This window comes from Oncorhynchus kisutch, linkage group LG2 (genome assembly GCF_002021735.2).
Source record: "Oncorhynchus kisutch isolate 150728-3 linkage group LG2, Okis_V2, whole genome shotgun sequence".
NCBI classification, from domain to species: domain Eukaryota; kingdom Metazoa; phylum Chordata; class Actinopteri; order Salmoniformes; family Salmonidae; genus Oncorhynchus; species Oncorhynchus kisutch.
The window spans coordinates 13,290,602-13,314,195 of record NC_034175.2 but is presented as its reverse complement, the minus strand read 5'-3'; the positions used below and the strand labels follow the sequence as shown (position 1 = coordinate 13,314,195).

The 23,594-nt window shown below is 43.0% G+C and overlaps 2 protein-coding genes across 5 annotated transcripts in view; one reads left to right on the top strand and one right to left on the bottom strand.

The window, feature by feature from the left end:
- LOC109901036 (oxidation resistance protein 1-like) overlaps nucleotides 1–15,375 on the top strand; it is a 209,693-nt gene extending 194,318 nt beyond the window's left edge. For 2 of the 4 annotated variants that reach the window (XM_031788002.1, XM_031788011.1), the window contains 8 exons: nucleotides 1,209–1,368; nucleotides 5,536–5,701; nucleotides 10,093–10,173; nucleotides 11,798–11,923; nucleotides 12,514–12,666; nucleotides 12,962–13,057; nucleotides 13,185–13,258; nucleotides 13,525–15,375. In XM_031788002.1, coding sequence (XP_031643862.1) covers nucleotides 1,209–1,368; nucleotides 5,536–5,701; nucleotides 10,093–10,173; nucleotides 11,798–11,923; nucleotides 12,514–12,666; nucleotides 12,962–13,057; nucleotides 13,185–13,258; nucleotides 13,525–13,660 — 992 coding nt within the window. In that variant the 3' untranslated portion in view covers nucleotides 13,661–15,375. Of the gene's footprint in view, nucleotides 1–1,208; nucleotides 1,369–5,535; nucleotides 5,702–7,304; nucleotides 7,916–10,092; nucleotides 10,174–11,797; nucleotides 11,924–12,513; nucleotides 12,667–12,961; nucleotides 13,058–13,184; nucleotides 13,259–13,524 lie in introns of those variants that run through there. The other 2 variants (XM_031788006.1, XM_020505496.2) reach the window with 2 other exon arrangements.
- A 615-nt stretch (nucleotides 15,376–15,990) lies between these two features.
- Nucleotides 15,991–23,434, bottom strand: LOC109901053 (squalene monooxygenase-like). The gene is made up of 11 exons (XM_031788024.1): nucleotides 22,783–23,434; nucleotides 22,160–22,415; nucleotides 21,651–21,828; nucleotides 21,328–21,424; nucleotides 21,009–21,122; nucleotides 20,236–20,407; nucleotides 19,887–19,982; nucleotides 19,370–19,512; nucleotides 18,810–18,906; nucleotides 18,287–18,374; nucleotides 15,991–17,482 (listed from the first exon to the last, which is right to left on the bottom strand). Exons 1-11 carry the CDS (start codon nucleotides 23,056–23,058, stop codon nucleotides 17,290–17,292), a joined length of 1,710 nt encoding a protein of 569 aa, XP_031643884.1. The 5' UTR covers nucleotides 23,059–23,434; the 3' UTR covers nucleotides 15,991–17,289.
- Nucleotides 23,435–23,594: the final 160 nt, after the last annotated feature.

Here is a 23,594-nt window from a genome sequence, read left to right as displayed (position 1 = left end):
AATAGCGTTTAGACGGCCTGCATTAATAACCCTCAGAGACACGAGCAGCATTTGAAGTGACTTAACTATTTACATTTTATAGCTGCCTTCTCTTTTTGGTTTGATGTCTTTTTCAGTAAACATTGAATATTTCTTACCCTAGAACACAGACTACCACAGTAGTGTGCAGGCTCAAACTACTACTGTGTTCTGTGTCATGCCTGCTATAGGTGCTATGTATGTTATTCTTCCACTGTTCTACAGTTCTATGTGAGCTCTAGTGCCTCACTTAGTTGTGTTCAGACCTGGGCTCTAATAGTATTTGTCTTCTTTCAAACACTTTTGCTGCACCTCATTGAGTTTGCCTGGTGCATTGGAACCAAAGGAATAGTCCCAAAGGTGCAAACCCCACCTATCTGGCACTCTAGGCAGGCTCAATCAAACTCTCAAAGTATTTTGGAAAGAAAACGAACACTGGTTGAACCAAGGTCTGGTTGTGTTCCCATAATTTATATCACCATTAATCACCATAATTCTCACCCCACAGAGAGTTCCTAGAATGTTTGCTCTTATTGGCTGGGATCACAGCAGGGTTCTGCTTTACTCCACACCACATTACCATGGCAGACGTGAGCCAAGGCCCCACTTCAAAACAAGCCCAATTACTGCGTTTTCAAATATCATTTTTCCCACTGAGCTGTGTTTTCTAAGTACTGTAGATGAACCATTTCTCTGGCTCTGTTTGTGACTATGGGTCCCAGTCTGTGTTATGTCACAAAGTGTCTCTTTTCTTTGTAGAACTCCCACTAATTTGACCTTCTAATGGGTCGTTAATAAAAGCAGGGATATGTTTTGGTGTCACGATCTGTTATGAGTTCTGTTTATTTGGGTCATCTTCCTATTATTCTGGCACAAAATTACTGTCTGTTGAGATACCTGGTAAACAGAGGAGGAGATCTAGGTCATATAAAGACCCTGTTATCAAATAGATCTGAAATGTTTTCTTATTTACAGATGGTGGTGTGGTGATGTGGTGAGGGACTATTAGATAATAAGAGGATATGTTTTAAACCAGGAGTAGGCCTACATTTGGTCTGTCACTAAATTGAAACAAATTCTGAAAGATTGAAATCCAATTGGTATCTGCTTTGGCCCTGTAACTGTTAAGATGGATAAGATAACAATTCATTATCATGTGATCATTTCCTGTTTGTCATGTGGCTCTACAGTGTCCATGGAGCGGCGGAGGCACCGGTCCCACAAGTTCCTGTGTCTGCGGGTGGGCCAGCCCATGAAGAAGACATTTGTGTCCAACGCCAGCGCCTCCATGCAGCAGTACGCTCAGAGGGACAGGAAACATGAGTACTGGTTCGCTGTGCCGCAGGAGAGGTGTGTGTGTGTGTGTGTGTGTGTGTGAGAGTGTGTGTGTGTGAGAGTGTGTGTGTGTGTGTGTGTGTGTGTGTGTGTGTGTGTGTGTGTGTGTGTGTGTGTGTGTGTGTGTGTGTGTGTGTGTGTGTGTGTATACCACACTGCAGCGCCAAGGTTTGCAGAGTCACTGTAGTGCAGCCCCAATGTCTGCCCAGCGCCAAGTCCATCTCACTGTGCTGCCACCAGACCAGACAGCTAGATTATTTATTTATTCACCCACTCTGCAGACTCACACTCACACGTACATACACAAATACTGTATCTATAGAATAGAATACATGTATTTTTCCCTCACTGCAGGAACTGGACCAGGCTGTGAAAAACAGGCCAGTTACAGTGGCTTGCGAAAGTATTGACCTCCCTTGGCATTTTTCCTATTTTGTTGCCTTACAACCTGGAATTTAAAAAATTATAATTTAAGCTGAAAACTTGAGCGTGCATAACTATCCACCCCCCCAAAGTCAATACTTTGTAGAGCCACCTTTTGCAGCGATTTCAGCCGCAAGTCTCTTGGGATATGTCTCTATAAGCTTGGCACATCTAGCCACTGGGATTTTTGCCCATTCTTTAAGGCAAAATTGCTTCAGCTCCTTCAAGTTGGATGGGTTCTGCTGGTGACCAGCAATCTTTAAATCATACCACAGATTCTCAATTGGATTGAGGTCTGTGCTTTGACTAGGCCATTCCAAGACATTTAAATGTTTCCCCTTAAACCACTCGAGGGTTGCTTTAGCACTATGCTTAGGGTAGTGGAGGGTGAACCTCCGTCCCAGTCTCAAATCTCTGAAAGACTGAAACAGGTTTCCCTCAAGAATTTACCTGTATTTAGCATCATCCATCATTCCTTCAATTCTGACCAGTTTCCCAGTCCCTGCTGATAAAAACATCCCCACAGCATGATGCTGCCACCACCATGCTTCACTGTGGGGATGGTGTTCTCGGGGTGAGAGAGGTGTTGGGTTTATTCTAGACATAGCGTTGTCCTTGATGGCCAAAAAGCTCAATTTTAGTCTCATCTGACCAGAGTAGCATCTTCCATACGTTTGGGGAGTCTCCATATGCCTTTTGGCGAACACCAAACATGTTTGCTTATTTTGTTCTTAAAGCAATGGCTTTTTTTCTGGCCACTCTATCGTAAACCCGAGCTCTGTGGAGTCTATGGCTTAAAATGGTCCAATCTCCGCTGTGGAGCTTTCCAGCTCTTTCACGGTTATCTTTGGTCTCTTTTTTATTTGTTCTCTGTTGCCTCTCTGATTAATTCCCTCCTTGCCTGGTCTGTGAGTTTTGGTGGGCGGCCCTCTTATGGCAGGTTTGTTGTGGTGCCATATTCTTTCATTTTTTCTGTAATGGATTTAATGGTGCTCCGTGGGTTGTTCAAAGTTTCAGATATTTTTTTATAACCCAATCCTGATCTGTACTTCTCCACAACTTTGGCCCTGACCTGTTTGGAGCTCCTTGGTCTTCATGGTGCAGCTTGCTTGGTGGTGCCCCTTTCTTAGTGGTGTTGCAGACTCTGGGGCCTTTCAGAGCAGGTGTATATATACTGAGATCGTGTGACCGATCATGTGACACTTAGATTGCCCACAGGTGAACTTTATTTAACTGATTATGTGACTTATGAAGGTAATTTGTTGCACCAGATCTTATTTAGGGGCTTCATAGCAAAGGGGGTGAATACATATGTAGGCAACACTTTTCAGTTTTTTTATTTTTTTAGACACTTTTGAAACAAGTAATTTTTTAAATTTCACTTCACCAATTTGGACTATTTTGTGTATGTCCATTATATAAAATCCAATTAAAAATAAATGTAAATTATAGGTTGTAGTGCAACAAAATAGGAAAAACGCCAAGGGGGATGAGTACTTTTGCAAGGCAATGTATATACACTACCGTTCAAAAGTTTGGGGTCAATTAGAAATTGCCTTGTTTTTGAAAGAAAAGCTATTTTTTGATCCATTAATAAAACTCTCAACGTCAACAGTGAAGATGCGGCTCCGGGATACTGGCCTTCTAGGCAGAGTTCTTCTGTCCAGTGTCTGTGTTCTTTTGCCCATCTTAATCATTTCTTTTTATTGGCCAGTCTGAGATATGGATTTTTCTTTGTTAACTCTGCCTATAAGGCCAGCATTCCAGAGTCGCCTCTTCACTGTTGACGTTGAGACTGGTATTTTGCGGGTACTATTTAATGAAGCTGCCAGTTGAGGACTTGTGAGGCGTCTGTTTCTCAAACTAGACATTCTAATGTACTTGTCCTCTTGCTCAGTTGTGCACCGGGGCCTCCCACTCCTCTTTCTATTCTGGTTAGTGCCAGTTTGCGCTGTTCTGTGAAGGGGGTAGTACACATCGTTGTACGAGATCTTCAGTTTCTTGGCAATTTCTCGCATGGAATAGCCTTCATTTCCCAGAATAAGAATAGACTGACGAGTTTCAGAAGAAAGCTCTTTGTTTTGAGCCTCTAATCGAACGCACAAATGCTGATACTCCAGATACTCAACTAGTCTAAAGAAGGCCAGTTTTATTGCTTCTTTAATCAACACAACAGTTTTTAGCTGTGCTAACACAATTGCAAAAGGGTTTTCTAATGATCAATTAGCCTTTATAATGATAAACTTGGATTAGCTAACACAACGTGCCATTGGAACGCAGGAGTGATGGTTGCTGATAATGGGCCTCTGTACACCTATATAGATATTCCATTAAAAATGAGACGTTTCCAGCTACAAAAGTCATTTACAACATTAACAATGTCTACACTGTATTTCTGATCAATTTGATGTTATTTTAATGGACAAAAAAAAGCTTTTCTTTCAAAAACAAGGACATTTCTAAGTGAACCCAAACTTTTGAACGGTAGTGTACATTTTGTGCAGTATTTCAGTGTGCTTTGGATGACATTTCTGTCGACAATAGCACAAATAAACTGTTTTTGCCCTTTTATGTAAATATGTATTAATCGTAATGAGATCTGTCAATTTCGACTCCACTGGGATGTTGCACTGCAATGTCAGCAGTATTCATAATGAATGTATCGTTTAGGCCTTTCAAAGAACACCCAGTACAAGGAAATATGTATCTTCATCAAAAGCTGTAAAATATGTTTTTCTAGTGAATTATTCCAAATTGCTTCAACAGCTTAATTCAATTAGTTAATGCTGAAAAGTCACTTTGTTGCAGTGTTGGGTCCAAGCACAGTGCTGCCTTTGTCTCCAGTCCTTGAGAGAGAGAGGAATCTGTTCAGATGTTTGACTAGCCATTCTTTGACTTTGGAAATTCTACCCTTCAGCTGTTTTCATTCCCAGTAGCCAGTAGGCTTGTGTTGACCAGCACAGCACACTCCTCTCAGTCTCACATGTTAATCTCATTTGAAACAGGCAGACAGGCCACCAGTCTTGTCTCTGGTCACAGACACAGTCACACCACCATCACCATGGCCATGTGCCATTGTAGGGTGGTTGGAATGTGTTTATCTCAGAAAGGCTCCTGTAAAGCTGCCCTGTTACATTGCTGGCTCTGTTCCCATGGGTAGCACTGTGCCTTTATACACACACACACCCATGCACAGACGTGCACACTTACACATACTCACGTACACGCACACACATTCGTACACACAAACACATGTGCACACACACACACACACACACACTGGCAGACTGACTATGTCTGCTGGATGACCTAATTGAGTGGCGACCCAGAAGATGTGTGTAAAGTATCCTGACAATGGTGGAAGAGTTCCAGGCAGTGGGGAAAAAGACCATATACAGCCTGATACATAGAGACACAAGACAGCAGAGTGGCATAACAGCCTCATGCCATTTAGAGACGGCCATTTTGAGACTAAAGCATTCGCTTTACATGTGAAATGAAAGCATTGTGAGGGTTAGGATGTCGGTAGGAATATGGCAAAAAAATTGGCAGAATATATTCATAACACTATTCAGAACCAATAACCGTTAACATAAATTGACATTCATGGAATGTTTATGTACTGATTATGAATACGGTATGTATTGTTATGAATGTGTTAGGAAGTCCTTACGTAGGTACTGTTCTCTTCAAGTGTTACCATCATTTCTGTAATTATGTGTGTGACTGTTTGTGTTTCTACCTCTCTCCCCTCCACAGGTCCGAGCACCTGTATGTGTTCTTCATCCAGTGGACCCCAGACATGTATGGGGAGGGGGTGAAGGGCATCGGCCACGAGCCAGGGTTCATGGTGGTCAAGAAGCCTTCGGGGTCCGAGACAGGAGAAGACGAACCCCTCACGGATATCAACAACAAAGAGTGGGAGGTAAGGACTAGAGAACTGAGGTGTTCCACACTACATTCTACATTCTGTGTTGTTTCTTACATGGCTGGATGTTGCTGTACAGTAGTATGTGTAGTAGTTACAATACAATGAGTGTACAAAACATTAGGAACTCCTTCCTAATATTGAGTTGCAACCTCTTTTGCCCTCAGAACAGCTACAATTCGTTGGGGGTAATGACTTTACAAGGTGTTTAAAGCATTGCACAGGGATGCTGGCCCATGTTGACTTCATTGCTTCCCACAGTTGTGTCATGTTGGCTAGATGTAATTTGGGTGGTGGACAATTCTTGATACACACGGGAAACTGTTGAGCGTGAAAAACCCAGCAGCGTTGCAGTTCTTGACACACTCGAACCGGTGCGCCTGACACCTACTACAATACCTCGTTCAAATGCGCTTAAAACTTTTGTCTTTCCAATTCACCCTCTGAATGGCACACATATACCATCCATGACTCAATTGTCTCAAGGCTTAAAAGTCTTCTTTAACCTGTCTCCTCCCCTTCATCTACACTGATTGAAGTGACATCAATAAGGGATCATATCTTTCACCTGGATTCACCTGGTCAGTCTAGGTCATGGAAAGACCGGGTGTTCCTAATGTTTGGTACACTCTGTGTATTTACCTTCTCATCCAGCCTGTGTTGTAGTCCATATATGTCCTATTTGTTATATGCTTTCATTCAGTCAAGTGATTTATTTTGTAGTGATATGACTGTGTGTAGTGTTCAATTGAATTTATTTACATTGTTATTCTGCATCATCATTATCTATGCTCCTTACGGTTATTTGTGTGTTCAAATTATTGCACTGTCATTGATGATTACATTGTTTTGATCAATCTGTCCCAATTGTTTGCTTGATGTGTTATAGTTATGTTTATTGTGTAATTTGTGTGAATACTATTTCCTTTGGTTGGAAATGTGCAATTTTCACTCAGATTACAGCAACCACAATGTTTTGCATGATTGTGAAATCATTTTGTTCCAAGTCAGTTGTCCACGTTATCAATGCAGTGTATATGGCATGCATTAATATCTCTGTTGTCGTCGGTCATCCCAAACTATAGTTGTGCTGGATGACCTGACTGACTGGGGTGTTCTGCAGTTGTAGACAGATGGATGGAATGGTTCCCGTTGTGAAAAAGCTGATTGTTTCAAGGCCGGGAAGGTACATAGGGAATTCTTTAAAACGTGTGGGCATTCTTGTGAATGTAATATACATAGTTGTGTTCAGTTCTCTCATTCTCTGCCCTGTCCTTAATAGTGGCTTTGTGAGATTGTAATTGCCCCTCAAATGTGGAAGTAGGGTTTTAGGATTTAAAATCGTCCAGTGGGTGGACATGGCTGCTCAAAGTCTGTCCAATAGGTCGGCTGGCTGCACGTGCTTGAGGTATAATGGAGAGAGGATACATTATTTGCATACAGAAATTGATACGCAAGCTGTGGCTGGGATTGACATTTTAATGTAAAGGAATGATGTAGGAAACAAACGTTTGTTTGGGCCTGGTCCTGAAGAGGCCAGTGATTTGAATAAGTAAATAGTTGCCTCTTTTACGTTGACCCTTTAAGGTAAACATTGATTTTAAACAACACTTAGATTATTAGTCTGTAATAACTGTAATGCTCTTAGCCTTTTATTCTACTTTATTTGGCCATTGAGCATTAGGTCTACTGTGCTTTATGTGTATTTTATGTCATGCAATATATGACAATTCAAGCCACTTCGACGATTAACGTTTGATGTGTGCCCAAACTACTCAAAGGGGATCCACCAAGCGTTTTATTGTTACAGTGACGTTACACGAGAAGCGCATTTGATCTCCCTACAGTACCTCCATGATTTTTTTTTTTTAAATGTACTGGTATTGTATCTTTAAATTGCTCTAGTGAAGTATGCAAATAGGAAGTGCCCTCTGCCTTTGAGCAAATAAGGAGCTGGCTTTGCTCCTGTCCTGCATTGCCATTGGCTCTTGCGGGTGTCAAATAAACACCAGAGACCCTTCTAAAATGTTTCTATTTTAGTTAGCTAGTAGTCCCCGCCCGTCCGGTGTCAGGTTCAACATCGATTTGTGGAGATTGGAATTACTTCAAGAATCTGGAATGTGACTCTCGAGCTCAACCTCGCCCCGAAAGAAAGAAATGTTCTCTAGAAGGGTGAAGGAAGAAACGCCGCTGACCCCTAAGTACACTTATGTATGTATCTATAACAGTCCGTGTTTTAGCTGCGCGTGTTTCGTTGTTGTTAGCCTGCTAGCTACATTACTGGATGGCTAGCTTGCTAAACAAATGCAAACGGCTTGCCAAGTGACTGACTGAAATCAAAATAGTCACTGACATATCTGATGAGTCTAAAAAATCAGCACTTGATGTTGTCGCTTTGTATCACTCCTTTTCTTTGGTTCTCGTTTTGGAAAGTTTTGAGGTAGTTGTTCACTGAAAAAACTGTCTGTGAACATCGTGCTACGTTGTATCTAAGGTTAATAACTAACTTGCGACATTGTATCAATACACTGTGTATAGCTTACAGTTAGTTAGTTCTACAATTTCCATTGCATTGACAGTGATCGGCTTCTCTGTAATGGTGAGATATTATATCTATAACGTTAGTTGGATGGGCTGATGCAATATGTCTGTTTTGGAAAGAATGACCTTCATGTAAGTTGTTATTTGGGAGGAAGGGAAGCAGAGAATAACATGTTTATTGTAGCCTGGTCTCAGATCTTTGTGCTCTTGCAAACTCCATTTCTCATTGTCAAGCACAAACAGACGGGCACTCAGGCTATGGTCGTTGGCCAGCATGAGACCTTCCTCCTAAACACAGAAGATGGGGACTGCAGCAAATTGGCCTGACTTTGCGTTTCTCAATAGACTGCACTTTAGTGTCAGCTAAAGTTAGGCTCCAAAAAAATATTTAATGAAGACTGTAGTTTACTCTTTTCTTTTTTAGATTGAGAACTGTAATGTGGGAGCTTGTTTGAGAATGTTATTTACACAATGATTAAGGTGACTAAAGAGGTGTTTCAAGGTAACTTATTTCTGCTTGACCCAAGTTTGCCCAATCCAACCTGACTAAAATAACTTTTAACTAGTTTATGGTAGCAATTAATGTATAGCCTAATTCTATAGTAGATTCAGACAATTTCATAATTGTTCTAGTTTTTGACATGCAGTATCATAACATATGTATGGATAGGCTTCATTTGCAGGTGTACACTGCTCCAGTCCCTGAGGGCCACCCACCCACAGCACTGCTCATGTCTGTAGAAACCTATTAAGTAGGCCTACTGTACTGTATCTGGAGTTGTGCACCCCTTGAATGGCTTTGTTATGCTATTTCATATGACCCCATGATTGCACTGTGTGCTGATTCATGGGCACATCCCCTTGAAGAGCTGGACCTCAAGGGGCTTAGCTACCTTCTGAAGTAGAAGCTGGGCTTTAAGATGTTATTGTGGAGGTAGAACTTGTAGCTATTGTTAGACTCAGCCAGAACTGCTGATAGGCTGTTTTGAAGGGGGATTCCCGTGTGTGCTAGCTTCCATGAACTCTGTCTGGCAGAGATGTTTGCTTCAGCACATTATTATTAATGATGATCGTTAAAGATGATGATGAAAAGCAGCACTACCGCTGGGAATTGCCCTGGACCTCAAGATATGATATTATCACCATACTTAGGTGCCGATAGGCTATGTATTGCAATTGTCATAATTCTGCTTATTGCTCACTATGTCAGCTGTAGAGAGACGAAGCTTGTTCTCCATGGGTTAATACACATACTGACAGGCTGTGTTTTGATATGCTTTCTGGACTTTTTAAATCGTTACATCAGAATACTTGGAGTTTGTCTGTGCTCTTGTCCTGCTACACCAAAAGGGTGATTCGATTTGACTTGCACGGTGTTGTGCAACAGATTCAACATGTCTGTACACTAACAGGCTGGAAAGTGCTTTACGGTGCACTGGTGTCGTATCACCTACAGTCCTCTCAATTGAATAAGATTTTCAGAAGAATGTCCTTGTGTGGCTTCTCTGGTTAAAGTTGTTTTTGTTCTGGCTGTGTCAGAATGGCTTGTCTGCCTCTCGTCCCTCTGGCTGGTCCTAACATCCACTAGTGGTGTTGATTTAGATTACACAACCATGCAAAACACTATTCTATTGGTTCATATCAACCACCTCTTGTTCAAATATTAGACTTTAAACCAAGCCTATTTAATGGAGACCTGAATATCACATACTGGTAGAAATATAGACAGTGATGTCAGTTCTCTCCACCTTCAAATGTACTGTCTCTCCTCCCTCTGCTGTGCTCATCCTTTTTCCTCCATCGCCAGCAGCTGAGTTACACTTCCTGTTCCTGTCTCCGTCCCCCAGGTAGTGTCACTGACTGAGTACCACCGCCGGATCGATGCGCTAAACAGTGAAGATCTGAAATCTCTCTGCAAGCGGCTTCAGGTGCCCCACTCAGCAAAGCTCCAGCTCTCCATTCCCCTTTTCTAGGTTATGTCCCAAATGGCACCCTATTCCTTATGTAGTGCACTAAGTTTGGCCACTATTATGTAGGGAATAAGGTGCCATTTTAGATTTGCCCCTGCCAGGCTCTGTTAGAGCTCCTCGGTGTGTTTCTGACCTCTTGCCTCTCACCCAGTTGTCCTACCTGGGCTAACCTTGACCTGGGCTAACTTTGACCTGGGCCCTGGGATGGGCCAGCACTATGATGCTGCAGACTCGTGTAGCAACTATCCAAAGAATCCCTATGAGAATAATTTGAAGAGTTTTGTGCAACCAGCAACTAATTCCTGGTAGAGAAAGGGAGGAGGGTAATTGATGTCTTCATGAAGTTCCCATAATGCCTTGCATATCCACTTCTCACAGCTCTTCACTGACCACTGCTGTGGCTAGTTTTCAGAAGGCCTCATTAATGTTTATTATTAGCCATAGCTAATTAGATAGCCTAGACCCAAGGCTGTCATAGAGACAAAGAATGTGAATCATAATACAATATGTTGTAGCCCATCTCTGTTGAGGGAGGGGAATTTTCCTGGGGTTTCTCGACTTAATCACATGTGGAATTTGTGTTCCTCCACTTCTGAATGACTACTCACAAACTGTTTATCCATCCACATCTGGGTAGTGAGGAACTGCTGCTTCCCCATCCGCCTCTGCTTTCTATTGAAGGAAGAGAGGTAGATGGTGGGTGGGTGGAAGTGGGATTCGATTCAATCCATTAAGTGGGTGCAGGATTGTTTGTGCAGGACAATGCAGGTAATTCAACAGGACTGTAATGTGATCACGGTCAGGCCACCAGTAGCTAGGCTGTTTACAACAGGCCTGTTATGGAGGAAGATAAACAACCCCTGCTGGAACTCAAACAGTCCAACACCGTGTGTCCAGCTCAATCACAAATAGGCCTTCTGGACCACTCATTATTTACTGTGTTTTGCATTTTCTAGACATATCCAGACTCATACATTGTACAATTTAGCCTCCTGATTTGCCCTCTGTATATGGATATAATGCACATTTCCAAGTGTTATTACAATTCTGGAGAAGCCTACATGTTTTTATGAGCCATTAAGGCTCTCATAAGCCAAGGCTGGCTCCTTACCTTTACTATGTGTTACTGACATAAAGGAGTCTGGTCTATGGTCTCCCTAAACCCATTGCTCCCAAATTGATGCTTTTCACAGCTGAGTTAATTTGTTATATTAAGTAGGCCTATCTTGTATATTTGTGTTTTGGGGCTCATATTAGCCTGTAAATAATCCTGCATCTGCTGATATGAGACTTTATTCATATCTTTAAAACCACCTGCTTAGAAATCATATGACACACCCCCACTCCTAGTAAGTTACGTGGTATTGGTTTATTAGCCTATAGAAAACATCTAACACCGTGTTCATCCCAGTCTGTGTCCCAAATGGCACCCTATTCACTATAAAAGGCACCACTTTTCACCAGGGCCAAGTAGTGCACTATAGGGGATAGGATGCCATTTGGGACATAGCTTAAAGCGATAGACACCCCATTGCCCTTACTAGTTAAGCCCACCCCTCCTGACTGTTGTCTGTGTTTTCAGATCACCACCAAGGAGGAGGTAAACTCTAAGCATGCCACCTCTATCAAGACCGAGCTGGAGCCTGAGACCTTCAGACCCAACCTCAGTGAGCCTAGCGAGCTGCTGGAGGCACAGCAGATAGAGAAGGTAATAACGCACAATGGCAAGATCCATACCTGTTGGCATATTGATGCACTGACACTGATTGTCAATAGGCTGCTTCCTATAGAATCGTCATGCTTGACCTTCAGCCACAGGAGTGCTGGCCCTCCTTGGGGAGCTATCTGTTTAGTGACAGCAGGTTCTTTAGCCTCATCAGAGAATCTCTATGAATTACAATACTGGGATGGTTGGTGTTTTCAGATCAGGTCTGTTAGGTTTTTAACATGGATGAGGTGGGGTTAGTCTTCAGAAAAAAGGCATATTTGCATGTAGGCCTATAGCTGTTGGGGGAATTCTTGTTAAGACATGCAACGAAGGAAGGAGCCATAGAATGTGTGTGACTAGCCTGCTGCGCTCTTATTGTAGGTTTCTCTGTGGTCGACTCTTAAAGCCTGTTCTCCTGAGACTGTTGTGTTCTGGGTGTGTGGAGCTCAGTTACTCTCTAACAACCAGCTGTGGGAAAAGATCACTGCAGCTGTAATGGACCTTGATGTCTGTGGCCTTTTCTCTCTCTCACTGTTTATCCCCCCCCCCCCCCCCCCCCCCCCCCCCTGGTGTCTGCCTCTTTTCTCCAGCTGGCCAAGAACCTCCCTCCCCGTACCATTGGGTACCCCTGGACCTTGGCCTATGGCACCACCAAGCATGGCATGAGCATCAAGAGCCTGTACCGGGCCATGCAGGGGCAGGACACCCCTGTGCTGTTGGTCATCAGGGACAGTGATGGTGGGGTGAGTGGGACAACACTTCTCTATTAGGCCTGAGTCCAGACCTGTGCATGTAACTCAAATTTGTGTGAAAGTCCTCCATTAACTTTAATGTGTAGTTTATGCGAAAGTGTGAGACAAGCTCATCTGAAGTTAGGGCCTTTGAGCTGTAATACATTACCATGGTTCCGTACTGTCTGTTTCCTGACCTGGTGTGTTCTTGTTGGTTGGATTGGGCCTTTGAGCTGTAATACATTACCATGGTTCCGTACTGTCTGTTTCCTGACCTGGTGTGTTCTGGTTGGTTGTGTTGCTGCAGGTGTTTGGTGCGTTGGCGTCCGAACCCTTCAAAATCAGCGAGGGATTCTATGGCACGGGAGAGACCTTCCTCTTCACCTTCTGTCCAGAGTTTGAGGTAGGTTGACCTCTGACCTCTCTGATTGGTGACTCTCTTGACAATGAGAAGCTTATGTAAGATGGGATGAGGGTTTATAATGATATATCTACACAGATGGTGACCATGCTCTGTTCTGTGTTGACAGGTGTACAAATGGACAGGTGATAATATGTTCTTTATGAAAGGAGATATGGACTCCTTAGCTTTTGGTGGTGGAAGGTACGTACCTGCTATTCTTTTTTTAAACTTATTTTTTTTTATGTAAAAGTTTTATTTGGCATTAAACTTTGAAACTGGGTTGTCAGTTAAGATTTTGTGGTTAGTCAACATTGCACAGTCACTGCTCAGTGTGTTCAGAAGAGTAAAATGGCACCCATAGTCTTAAGTTTATCAGACCAACGCTGGAATGTCAGAACACTCACAGCATGCATGTGATGTCCTTGCTGTCTGGATTGAGTCTCTGAAGATGCTGTGATGTGTTTCAGTGGTGAGTTTGGCCTGTGGTTGGATGGAGACCTGTACCACGGCAGGAGTCACTCCTGTAAAACCTTTGGCAACCCCATGCTCTCCAAGAAGGAGGATTTCTATATACAGGACATTGAGATCTGGGCTTTTGAATAACAAAACCCACCACGGGGAAAAAGAGAAGGACTAAACATCCCTACAATGGCATTGTTGTCTCAAACCTAACTGCACATCACCACCCTGCTCCAACCCACTGTCTGGGGCTCCCAGGACGGAGCCAGCTGAAGGATGCGTGTTGTGCGTTCATACGTTACTACTGCAGTTATAACAGAGCTTTTCTTTGTGAATGACCTTGTGTGTATCTTGTTACAGCTGTGTGCAGCGTCTTTGAGGAGGTGTACTGTCCTGTACTATACTGTGAGGCATCAGGGGATGTGTGGGTTTGTTAGAGACCGTAGAGACGTCTTGTTGCAGAACCAAGGAGGACCAATCAGATCGCTCTCTCTGACCTCAGCAGGAGATGATGTCGGCTCAGGTTTGGGATTGAGAGAGAAACTGCCGTAGTCCAGATTATCTGAAATTGAGACACTCAAGGAACCCCGCCCCTCAGAACTTGGTTGACGTCAGTCAATAGGATGTTACTATATGTGGTGTTTACAGGCCTTTAGTGGAGAGATCCAGTAATAAAATAAACAACATGCTTCCTTTGTTCTCAGAGGAGACGGTTGAACCTAACCGTTCAGGTTGGTGTTCAAAAACTGAAGGAAGAATCTCAGCAGAATGTGAGGATGATGAGGACACTATATTATGAGGGGAGGAAAGTATTTTACATTGGTTTACTTCTGAGGCAAGAACTGCGTATAGAGTGTTGTGTATTGTAGTCCTATTGTTCACCATCACAGCACATAGCTAGAATCAGAATATTACCCATCGTCGTACTAATAATGTTCTGTTCAGTGGGTGTACTACGTGTGAGTTCAGCTACCACCGGCGCCCCTCAGGAGTCGTGTGTACTGTTCGTAGACAGTAATGTGTTGCAATAGATTTGTGGAATATGCAAATTACTGTCATGTGACCTCAAATAATCCAGGTTGATGGCGCTTTTCCTCGCCTGTCCCGTGGCTCTTTATCAGAGAGGACTTGTAAAAGCTTTCATGTCTTGATCCACAATTGCTTTTCTGGGTATAATTTGAAAAGCCTGAGACGTGGTTAACTGTTTTACATGCATATGACAATTGTATATTATTTATATATAATTAATTATATGTTGCTGTTGTGTGACAGTGATCTTTTTGTGCTGATATTTCAGCTGTTACAAATATATTGTATATTACCCTGTAAATTCATGTTAAAATAGATTTGTTCCTAAATAGAAACACATATATGATTGGTGGGTTGCTTCTAGCACTTGAATCTGGTCTAAAAGTGTTATAAACCAGGTTCTTAGACTTCTAGTAGCAGTAGCTGTACAGTAATTTTTGTTTAGAATCTAAAAACATGTTAACTGTTAGTAGAAAGCTTGCTGCTATAATATTAAGGGTAAAGCTAAACTAATGCTCTGTGTAACTAAAGGAGAGTGTTGTTGTCCAGGAGTGAGGAGGCTGAATGTCGAAGAAGAATTTAACTTTCATCACAAGTTCTGTTGAGTGGTGAGTCTTCATTAGTTGGTAGACTGACTGTTAAGACTGTGAACTAAGAGAAAATATGTACATTTAAACTTCACAGCAGCTTTCCTTCCCCTTTCTGGTCTTCCACACCAGTATTTGTATCTATGGAGTCACAAAGAATAACATGGATAAGTCCTCATTATTTTACAGGGATACAATGTATTATTGATGTATAAATAACAATAAAATTGTTGTAACCTGGGACATGTCTGTGTTTGTATTGCTTTCAATCCCCGGGCATTTGCGCTAACTTTTTGATTGTGTATTCAGCGCCACCTAGTGGACATATGTATTAGTGCTTTTCAGGACTATCAGTCATCACCTCGGTAACATTAATCTAGTTTTATTGAATAAAAAAAGTGGGTCGATTGTAAAGATAAAACATCAGTTTCCAAAGGAAGAAATTTAACTGCATAATGGCTCATTTATTAAACAAAATACAAGTAAATATTCTCACCAACACAGTGTGAAATTCTGTCATGAATTCCTTCCTAAATGCTGAAGCGATGGATGGTGCAGTGGACCATTGGTCAGAGATTTGTTTTGTGGCTGAGCTACATTCAACTATCTCAGGTCCTGAATCAGCTCCCATCTCATTGTGCTCTTTGTTTGTGTTGCAACCCTCCCCTCCTCCAGGCACACGGGAGGGTGAATGTGTGTCACTTGTGGTTTCTAGACAGGCATTAAGTCACGCTTTTATTCCAGCAGGTGTTCACAACTGAAGTACTAGAGATGTGGGGGGAAATCCCTTGTCACAATGTGTAAAAATCCTTTGAGGCCGGAAATCTATAACTTGGCAAAAGTTAAGGACAGGCGATCTGACTTGAACCAATCAAACAGTTTAATACATTATCATTTGATTGTAAATGTACAAGGATACATACTTTTTCAGAACAAAATAAGGACACCGTTTGGAATAAGGGTAGACAAACATCCAACTGTTTGAGCTGTCATTCACACTCCGCTTTGTGTGGGGGAACCAACTGTGTTTGAGCCCTCATTCACACTCCGCTTCGTGTGGGGGAACCAACTGTGTTTGAGCCCTCATTCACACTCCGCTTCGTGTGGGGGAACCAACTGTGTTTGAGCCCTCATTCACACTCCGCTTCGTGTGGGGGAACCAACTGTGTTTGAGCCCTCATTCACACTCCGCTTCGTGTGGGGGAACCAACTGTGTTTGAGCCCTCATTCACACTCCGCTTCGTGTGGGGGAACAAACTGTGTAAGTGTTGAAAGAAGTCATTGGCATGAAAAGAAATAGAAGACAACCACAGTAGTTTACAAGCAGGACGGACATTTTTTGTTCTCATGTTCAATTAGCAGCAAAGTGGTTAGACAGAGACCTGTAGTCAGTTCTACTGTATATTCAGCTGGTTATTTGGTCAAATTTGCAATTAAGAGTTGCTAACGCAAACCTCTTATTACACATTGTCTGTTACACTACGTAAATGTATGGTTGTGATGTAAATTCTGAATATACAAGGCATTACTAAATAATTGTCAGCGTCAATTTTGACCTCTCCCTCAGAAGACGTCTTATTGAGCAGGCCTTTAGGCTGCAATAAAGAAAGGCATATATGATCAAGGTCAAAGGCTTCAGCACTGAATAATGGTCACATTAGAGACCTGTACGGCATCCCTGTTGATAGTGATTATAGGATGGTGTAATATTAAAGAGGCTATACAGATCTTTTGCCTTGCGCTTGAGACAAAAGGGATCCCTGGCCTAAATCGATAGAAACATTGTCCAGAGAGTGGCATGCCTCCCCACACCCAATGAGTAAAAGCATAAATTGTTGGCCTAAAACTAAGTGGTTTCATATAAATCATACATACAGCCAAAATGACTTGACAGTTAACTACACTTTCATAGTGCATCTTTAGGTCACTATACTGTTTGTATGTTCTCCACCAGGGGTCAGTGATGGCACTGCTCAGTAAACGTATTCACTAGAAACTAAATGGAAGAAAACAGGCAGAAACAGTGTAGTAGACAACCTGAACTTCTTCGTATTCCATTGCAAAATGTTTTGCTGCGTTTGTGCACTAATGAATACGACCCTGTTGTCTAAGGCTGGTGTGCGTTCCACTGGGTTAGGGCTCAGATTAGAGCACTTCTCAGTACACCAGGTACTTGAACTCAGAGTAGATGAGGGGAAACATGACGGTACAGGCGCGGTACAGGATAGCTCCACTCGTGAATAAGGCTCGGGGTTTGGTGAACCACGACTCAGACTTGAAGCTGTAGTAGATGGCGTACAAGGCCACGGCAAAGAAGTGTCCAATCAGAGTCATCGGACTGGGCGTCAACCTGGGAATAGAATGGATTGAGAGCCAATTAAAACCATAGACGACTGATTGATTGAATTTCATCATTAATAATAGTAGGCTGCCCAATTCGGAGACATTATTTCCTTTGCGGTCCTCTAATGTTAATACAGGTGCATATACAGTATACATTTATATACACTGAGTGTACAAAACATTAGAAACACCTGCTCTTTCCATGACAAACTGACCAGGTGAATCCAGGTAAAAACTATGATCCCTTATTGTGTAGATGAAGGGGATCCGTGTAGATGAAGGTGAGGAGACAGGTTAAAGAATGATGTTAAAGCCTTGAGACAACTGAGACATGTATTGTGTATGTGTGCCATTCAGAGGGTGAATGGGCAAAACAACATATTTAAAGTGCCTTTGAACAGGTTATGGTAGTAGGTGCCAGGCGCACTGGTTTGAGTGTTTATTGCAACGCTGCTGGGTTTTTCACGCTCAACAGTTTCCCGTGTGTATCAAGAAAGGTCCACCACCCAAAGGACATCCAGCCAACTTCACACAACTGTGGGAAGCATTGGAGTCAACATGGGCCAGCATCCCTGTGGAATGCATTCGACACATTGTAGAGCCCATGCCCCGATGAATTGAGGCTGTTCTGAGAGCAAAAGGGGGTGCAACTCAATAATAGGAATGTGTTCCTATTGTTTTGTACACGCTATGAATATTTTACACACATATTTTGGGCTATTTTTTGAATGGGGAATATTGCATTGACATACACAGTCAAGGATCAACTGTAACAGTTTTGAAGTGTGTCGAACACATTAGTGAGACTCACACTGAGAGAAGACCAATGGGACCGTTGACACACTCCCCACCCAGCTTGAAGTAAAGGAAGCATGCCTTTCTCAGCTGGTGGAGAGAATCTGAAAGACACAAACACCAAACAGCTCATATGAATATGCATGTCAGTCATGAAGGAGATTATGCTAAATGGTACAGTATATCTCAGTGTAGTACCCTGCTGGTAAAATCCACAGCTTAACACTAAATTATTTCAGCAGAAATTATTTATGCTGAATATCTTCTAAATGTCCCTCTCTGTTTGCTATAATCGCCCTAGCTAAGTGTTTAGTGTCAGTCATTTGAGGTATACGGACATCTACTGAGAAGAAGTACTGGACCATTAGAAAACAAATGATTGAAGTAGAGACATTGGTAACAATTTAATTAAATCCTACAGGTATAGTGCATTATAATGTCGTTATAATGAACCAAATCACTTGGCATAACCATGTATGACCTTATTCTATTCTATGTGTTGGCAGGGGATAGTAAAAAGGACAGAGAAGGAGACTCACTGTCTGTTGCAGCAAACAACTCGTACAGGGCTTGAGCCAACACATTCACCACAAAGGAATGTGATGACTTGCGTTCCCAGTGGAATTTTTTCTTTGCCTATTATGAAAAAAATAAAAAACATGTTTTACATTTCAGCCTAATACAATATATCCTAACATTGCTCTGTAACTATTCATTTGACTACTACAACACTGTGGATTACAGAAACAATATGCCCTGTGCCACATATAAAACTCCCTAACGTTCTGTGGTAGCAGGTGATTGCAATGTAATATGGACCCACATTCCACAAAACAATAAACATTCCAACCAAGGCCATTCAGACAGTGATAATGTGTGTGGCGGAGTCTGGTCTGGTGGCAGCTGACTCTGGAACACATATCCCCCTGGTCGGCCATTCTGTCTGAACCCCTCTACTGTCTATCCCTTCTCTGTAGTACCCACTGTCCAATCATTAACATAATACTGACTGTAAAGTCACTCTGGATAAGGTGACCAAAATGTCATGGAAATGTAATAATCATAAGAAAGGGGGATGAGATTAGGGATGTGAGTTTACCTGGAGCATGGCTGTGTTGTCGTACAGGTCAGGGATGTTCTTCATCAGGCTCCTCCAAATCAGGACGTCGTTGAGGGCCACACTCATCCCTCCTCCGGTCAGAGGGTGTCTCATGTTGTAGGCGTCACCCAGCAGGAGCACACCTGGAACAGGACAAAGGCCCATGTTAGCCCCAGTCCACACCTCACTAACATAACACATTTACACTGCTAGGGGATCATCTTTTTCAGCAAAATATCTTATCTGGTCAGGCTTTCAATCTACTTACCTAAAGATAAAATTATGTACTGTTAATGATCATAACAAATGGAGCAATGCAGTTGGTCTAATATTTATTTTGCGGGTTTCAAGGTTTATTGCAGTTTTAAAATAGGACATTGATCTACCATACTAGAAATGGTGTGATAGACTCCACACAGCCGACATTAAACTCTCCAAGGATGCGTTCCAAATGGGACCCTATTCCATTTGCCCTTGGGGACACAGCCCAACACTGTGTTCAGTACTTGTGTCCTACCTGGCTTGTTGACTGGGGACGGAGGTAGGAAGCTTGCTGGCATAGACCTCAGCCGGTCATTCTGCAGAGCCACCATGAACGGCTCCTTTAGGTGTTCTAGAGAAGAGACAACAGAGTCAGGTCAGAGGTCACACATTCATCACCACAAAGATGTGTGGATAAAGAATTTAAATCAACACAGAGTGAATGTCAACCTATAATGCCGTATTTTACTCTTCGTGTGTTGAAGCTCTCAAGCACATATTCATGTGGGTGCTTTACACTGGTGGTGGATAGTTTGCCTTTAAGTCTCACGAGGCCCGAGGCCATACTGTTTAAATCTCTATACTGTATACCCTAAATCCCTTACCTGGTAGTTGTGGGTGTATTTTCTCAGCCATGTACTCGGTGAGGTTCCTGGGCATCTCTCCCCTGATGTCCACCAGCACCCTGGTGTCTGAGGAGGAGATCTGGTAGATGAGGACAGGGCTGGGGTTGGCCAGGACCAGCTCAGCATGGTGGGGCTTGAACTGGGGAGTGTTCTGTCCACGACAGGAGAGGACAGAAAGGAAATACATTAGTCTGACCATTCTATCAATAGTTTGTTTGGTTGGTTGGTGAAACATGTCTGCTAGCCTCCCAAGTGGTGCAGTGGTCTAAGGCTCTGTCACTAGAGATCCTGGTTCGAGTCCAGGCTCTGTCGCAGCTGGCCGCGACCGGGAGACCCATGGGGCAGTGCACAATTGGCCGCGTGTCGCCCGGGTTAAGGGAGGGTTTGGCCTGCAGGGATGTCCTTGTTCCATCGCGCTGTAGCAACTCCTGTGGGGGGCCGAGCGCTGACACGGACGGTAGGTGCTTCCTCCGACACATTGGTGTGGCTAAGCTTCCGGGTTAAGCAGGCATTGTGTCAAGAAGTAGTGTGGCTTGGTTGGGTCGTGTTTCGGTGGACGCATGCCTCTCGACCTTCACCTCTCCTGAGTCAGTATGGGAGTTGCAGCGATGAGACAAGACTAACTACCAATTTCATACCACGAAATTGGGGAGAAAAAAAATATATATAAAATATTGAAAACTGTCTGCTAAATTGGTCGGTCGATTCATTGATTAGCTCATTCATTCATTCAACATAATACTTGAACAAACCTTCATGATACATCCAACAAAGTGAGAGGAGGTCTGGGCCTTCCCAGCTACCAGGCTCTTCCTGAACTTTGAGAAACAGCCGTCAGCTACTACAGTTACTGCTGCATGGACCTCCTATGGGACAGGTTAACACAATTACAACAGTTAAAAACACATCTGTTACACTGCTTGTCTTATCAATGGATCCTGGTGAATTGCTAATCAATAGGTGTAAATACTGTCAAGGGTAATTGTAAGTATCAGCATGGGGCTATTTTACACAGCAACGGCTATCTAAGGAGAACCAGAGTATAAACTGCATCGCAAGCTTAGAGGTGACCTTTGTGTCTCCTGTCTCCTTGTCCCTGTACTGCACTCCTGTCACACAGCCATCCTCTTCCTCCAGGCTGGACACGGTGCCTTCTATGAGCGTAACACTAGGGGAGAGCAAAGTACCAGTTATTTAGAAACAGTAGTTATAGTGACGGTATTAATAGAGACAGGTTCTTCTGATCACATGACCAGACCAGGAAAAACATAATCAGGCTATAACAACTAAACCCTGGAGTTGGTCCTGGTCATGTGGTCAGGAAAAATTGTGTGGCCTTAGTGATAGTAATGACATGTCCAACAGGTATAGTGAAGGTTCTCTCCCAGCCTTACTTTGGCTCAGCGACGGCGGCTCTGCGCAGGCCCATGATAAAGCGTCCGTGGTGAAAGGCCCTGCCACACTGGATACTGCTGTCTGCCTGGGGATATGGGATCTCCACCTCTGTGCTGCTCTCGATGTCATGAATCACATAGCCGTTCACCACGTGGGCATCCAGCCCCTCCACTGAATCTGAGAGGAGAGCCCAGGGTTAGGCAAGGGTGATGAAACACTTTTCATTATTCCTTCAACTCAGGTCTTTAGTCTGTGGCAAAAAGGAATGTCTTTACATTACATAGGGACTTAGGTGTCTTTGCTACAGTTTGTTTGGTCCCACTTTAAACAAACAACTTTTAAGCTCTATATAGGTCCTGCAGTGAGCCTTGCTCATTGAGCACAGCCCCCATTCAATGCAAGGGCTTGTTGCGAGTCAACTCATTGGTCATTTGTCCCAAGCTATCACCTTTTTACACGTAGACCCCACACTAAAAGATCTCTAGTTCATGCTGCAGAGACTACTCACCCTCCATTCCCAGTTCTCGCAGGGCTCTGTATCCACCAGGCTGCAGCAGCTCTCCCACTATCCTATCAGGCTCCTTCAGGTCCCTCTCTATTACAGTGACCCTCCGGCCGTCCCGGGCCAGCACTGCAGCCATGGCCGACCCCAGGACTCCCGCTCCTACTATGATCACATCCGGCTCCTGAGATGCAGGAGAATCCCCTGCTGCTGGGGGGCTCTCCATGCCTGAGGAACACACTCTATTCCTCCTGCCACCTCCCTGTTTGGAGAGAAAGCGAGGAGGGTGGGGAGAGAGAGAAAGGAATTCAAATCATTAAATTGGCATTTTCATGGTACTTTGCAATGGTGTTTGAAAATGCATATGGTTTGCTATAACAAAAAGGCTTCATTAGAGCTGTTCTGCTAAATCTCAAACATTGATGAACATTCAATTAATTGTTTGAGATTTAAATAAATACATAGATCTGCAGGTCTCAGTTGTACTTAACGAGTGTCTTTGCACTATAATTGGACACTATTTCATTGTGTATAATGAAGTAGGCCAACGGGTGAGAATAATAAACGTATTCATCTTGCTTATTTCTTGTTTTTGTTCTTCAACAGATTATACAGTTATTATTACTCACCTTCTTTGAACCGCTCTCTCCACTCCTGTGCCTGACAGCTGAGGGTTTCGGTATAAATGTATTGATGACCGGTAGGGATAATACAAGTTCCAGCGGTAATTGTAGAATTTGGGGTACCTTGAATGTATGTCCGTGGTACCTGACATAGGATAGCAGCATCCCCACTGCCAAGAACACTACAGCCGCCAGGATGATCTCTTTGTGAGCATACTCCAAAACTGCGTCGCATTTCTTATAAATGTAGGTGAAACTTGCAATTCCAAGAAAAGTCCACATCTTTATTCTATTATTATACTAGGCTACTTGAACTGAATAGGCTAACTCATTCAATAAATTACCACTGTTCAGAATGTTTCCTAACCTATAACCTGAAACTAAATCGCAAAAACAAAAAGTAGCCAAGATCATGAAATAGAATCAATTGTCCAATAAAATCTCATCACAGTTCAGCAATTATTATTTCAAAAAGAACAAATATTATATTTACTGGCGTAGACTTGAGCATCCTATTTCAGTTACTTTAGCAGATCGTAGCCCCAGTAATATTTAATATATATAAATATCCGTTAATCCAAAAGAAAAGTATTAAAAACCATGACAATTATTCCACCCGACATGTCAGATGGTTAAGGGATGCTAAATATTTTATGATAATGAGATAGGTACAAACTCGGGTTCGCAGGTTTGGTGTCCCGCCCTCTCTGTATCTGAACCGTCCAATCAAGAACAACACATCGGTGAGCAGAGCTCACGCTATCAGGCCATTGGCCAATCCTCGGCTGCTGGTTGGAGCGCTGGCTGAGAGAGGATAG

Coding starts and splice junctions, on each gene's coding strand:
- LOC109901053 (XM_031788024.1), bottom strand. CDS start 23,058: ATGTGGACTTTTCTTGGAATTGCAAGTTTCACCTACATTTATAAGAAA. Junction 22,416..22,782: donor GAGAGAGCGGTTCAAAGAAG/GTGAGTAATAAT, acceptor CTCTCCAAACAG/GGAGGTGGCAGGAGGAATAG. Junction 21,123..21,327: donor AGGAGACAGGAGACACAAAG/GTCACCTCTAAG, acceptor CCTGTCCCATAG/GAGGTCCATGCAGCAGTAAC.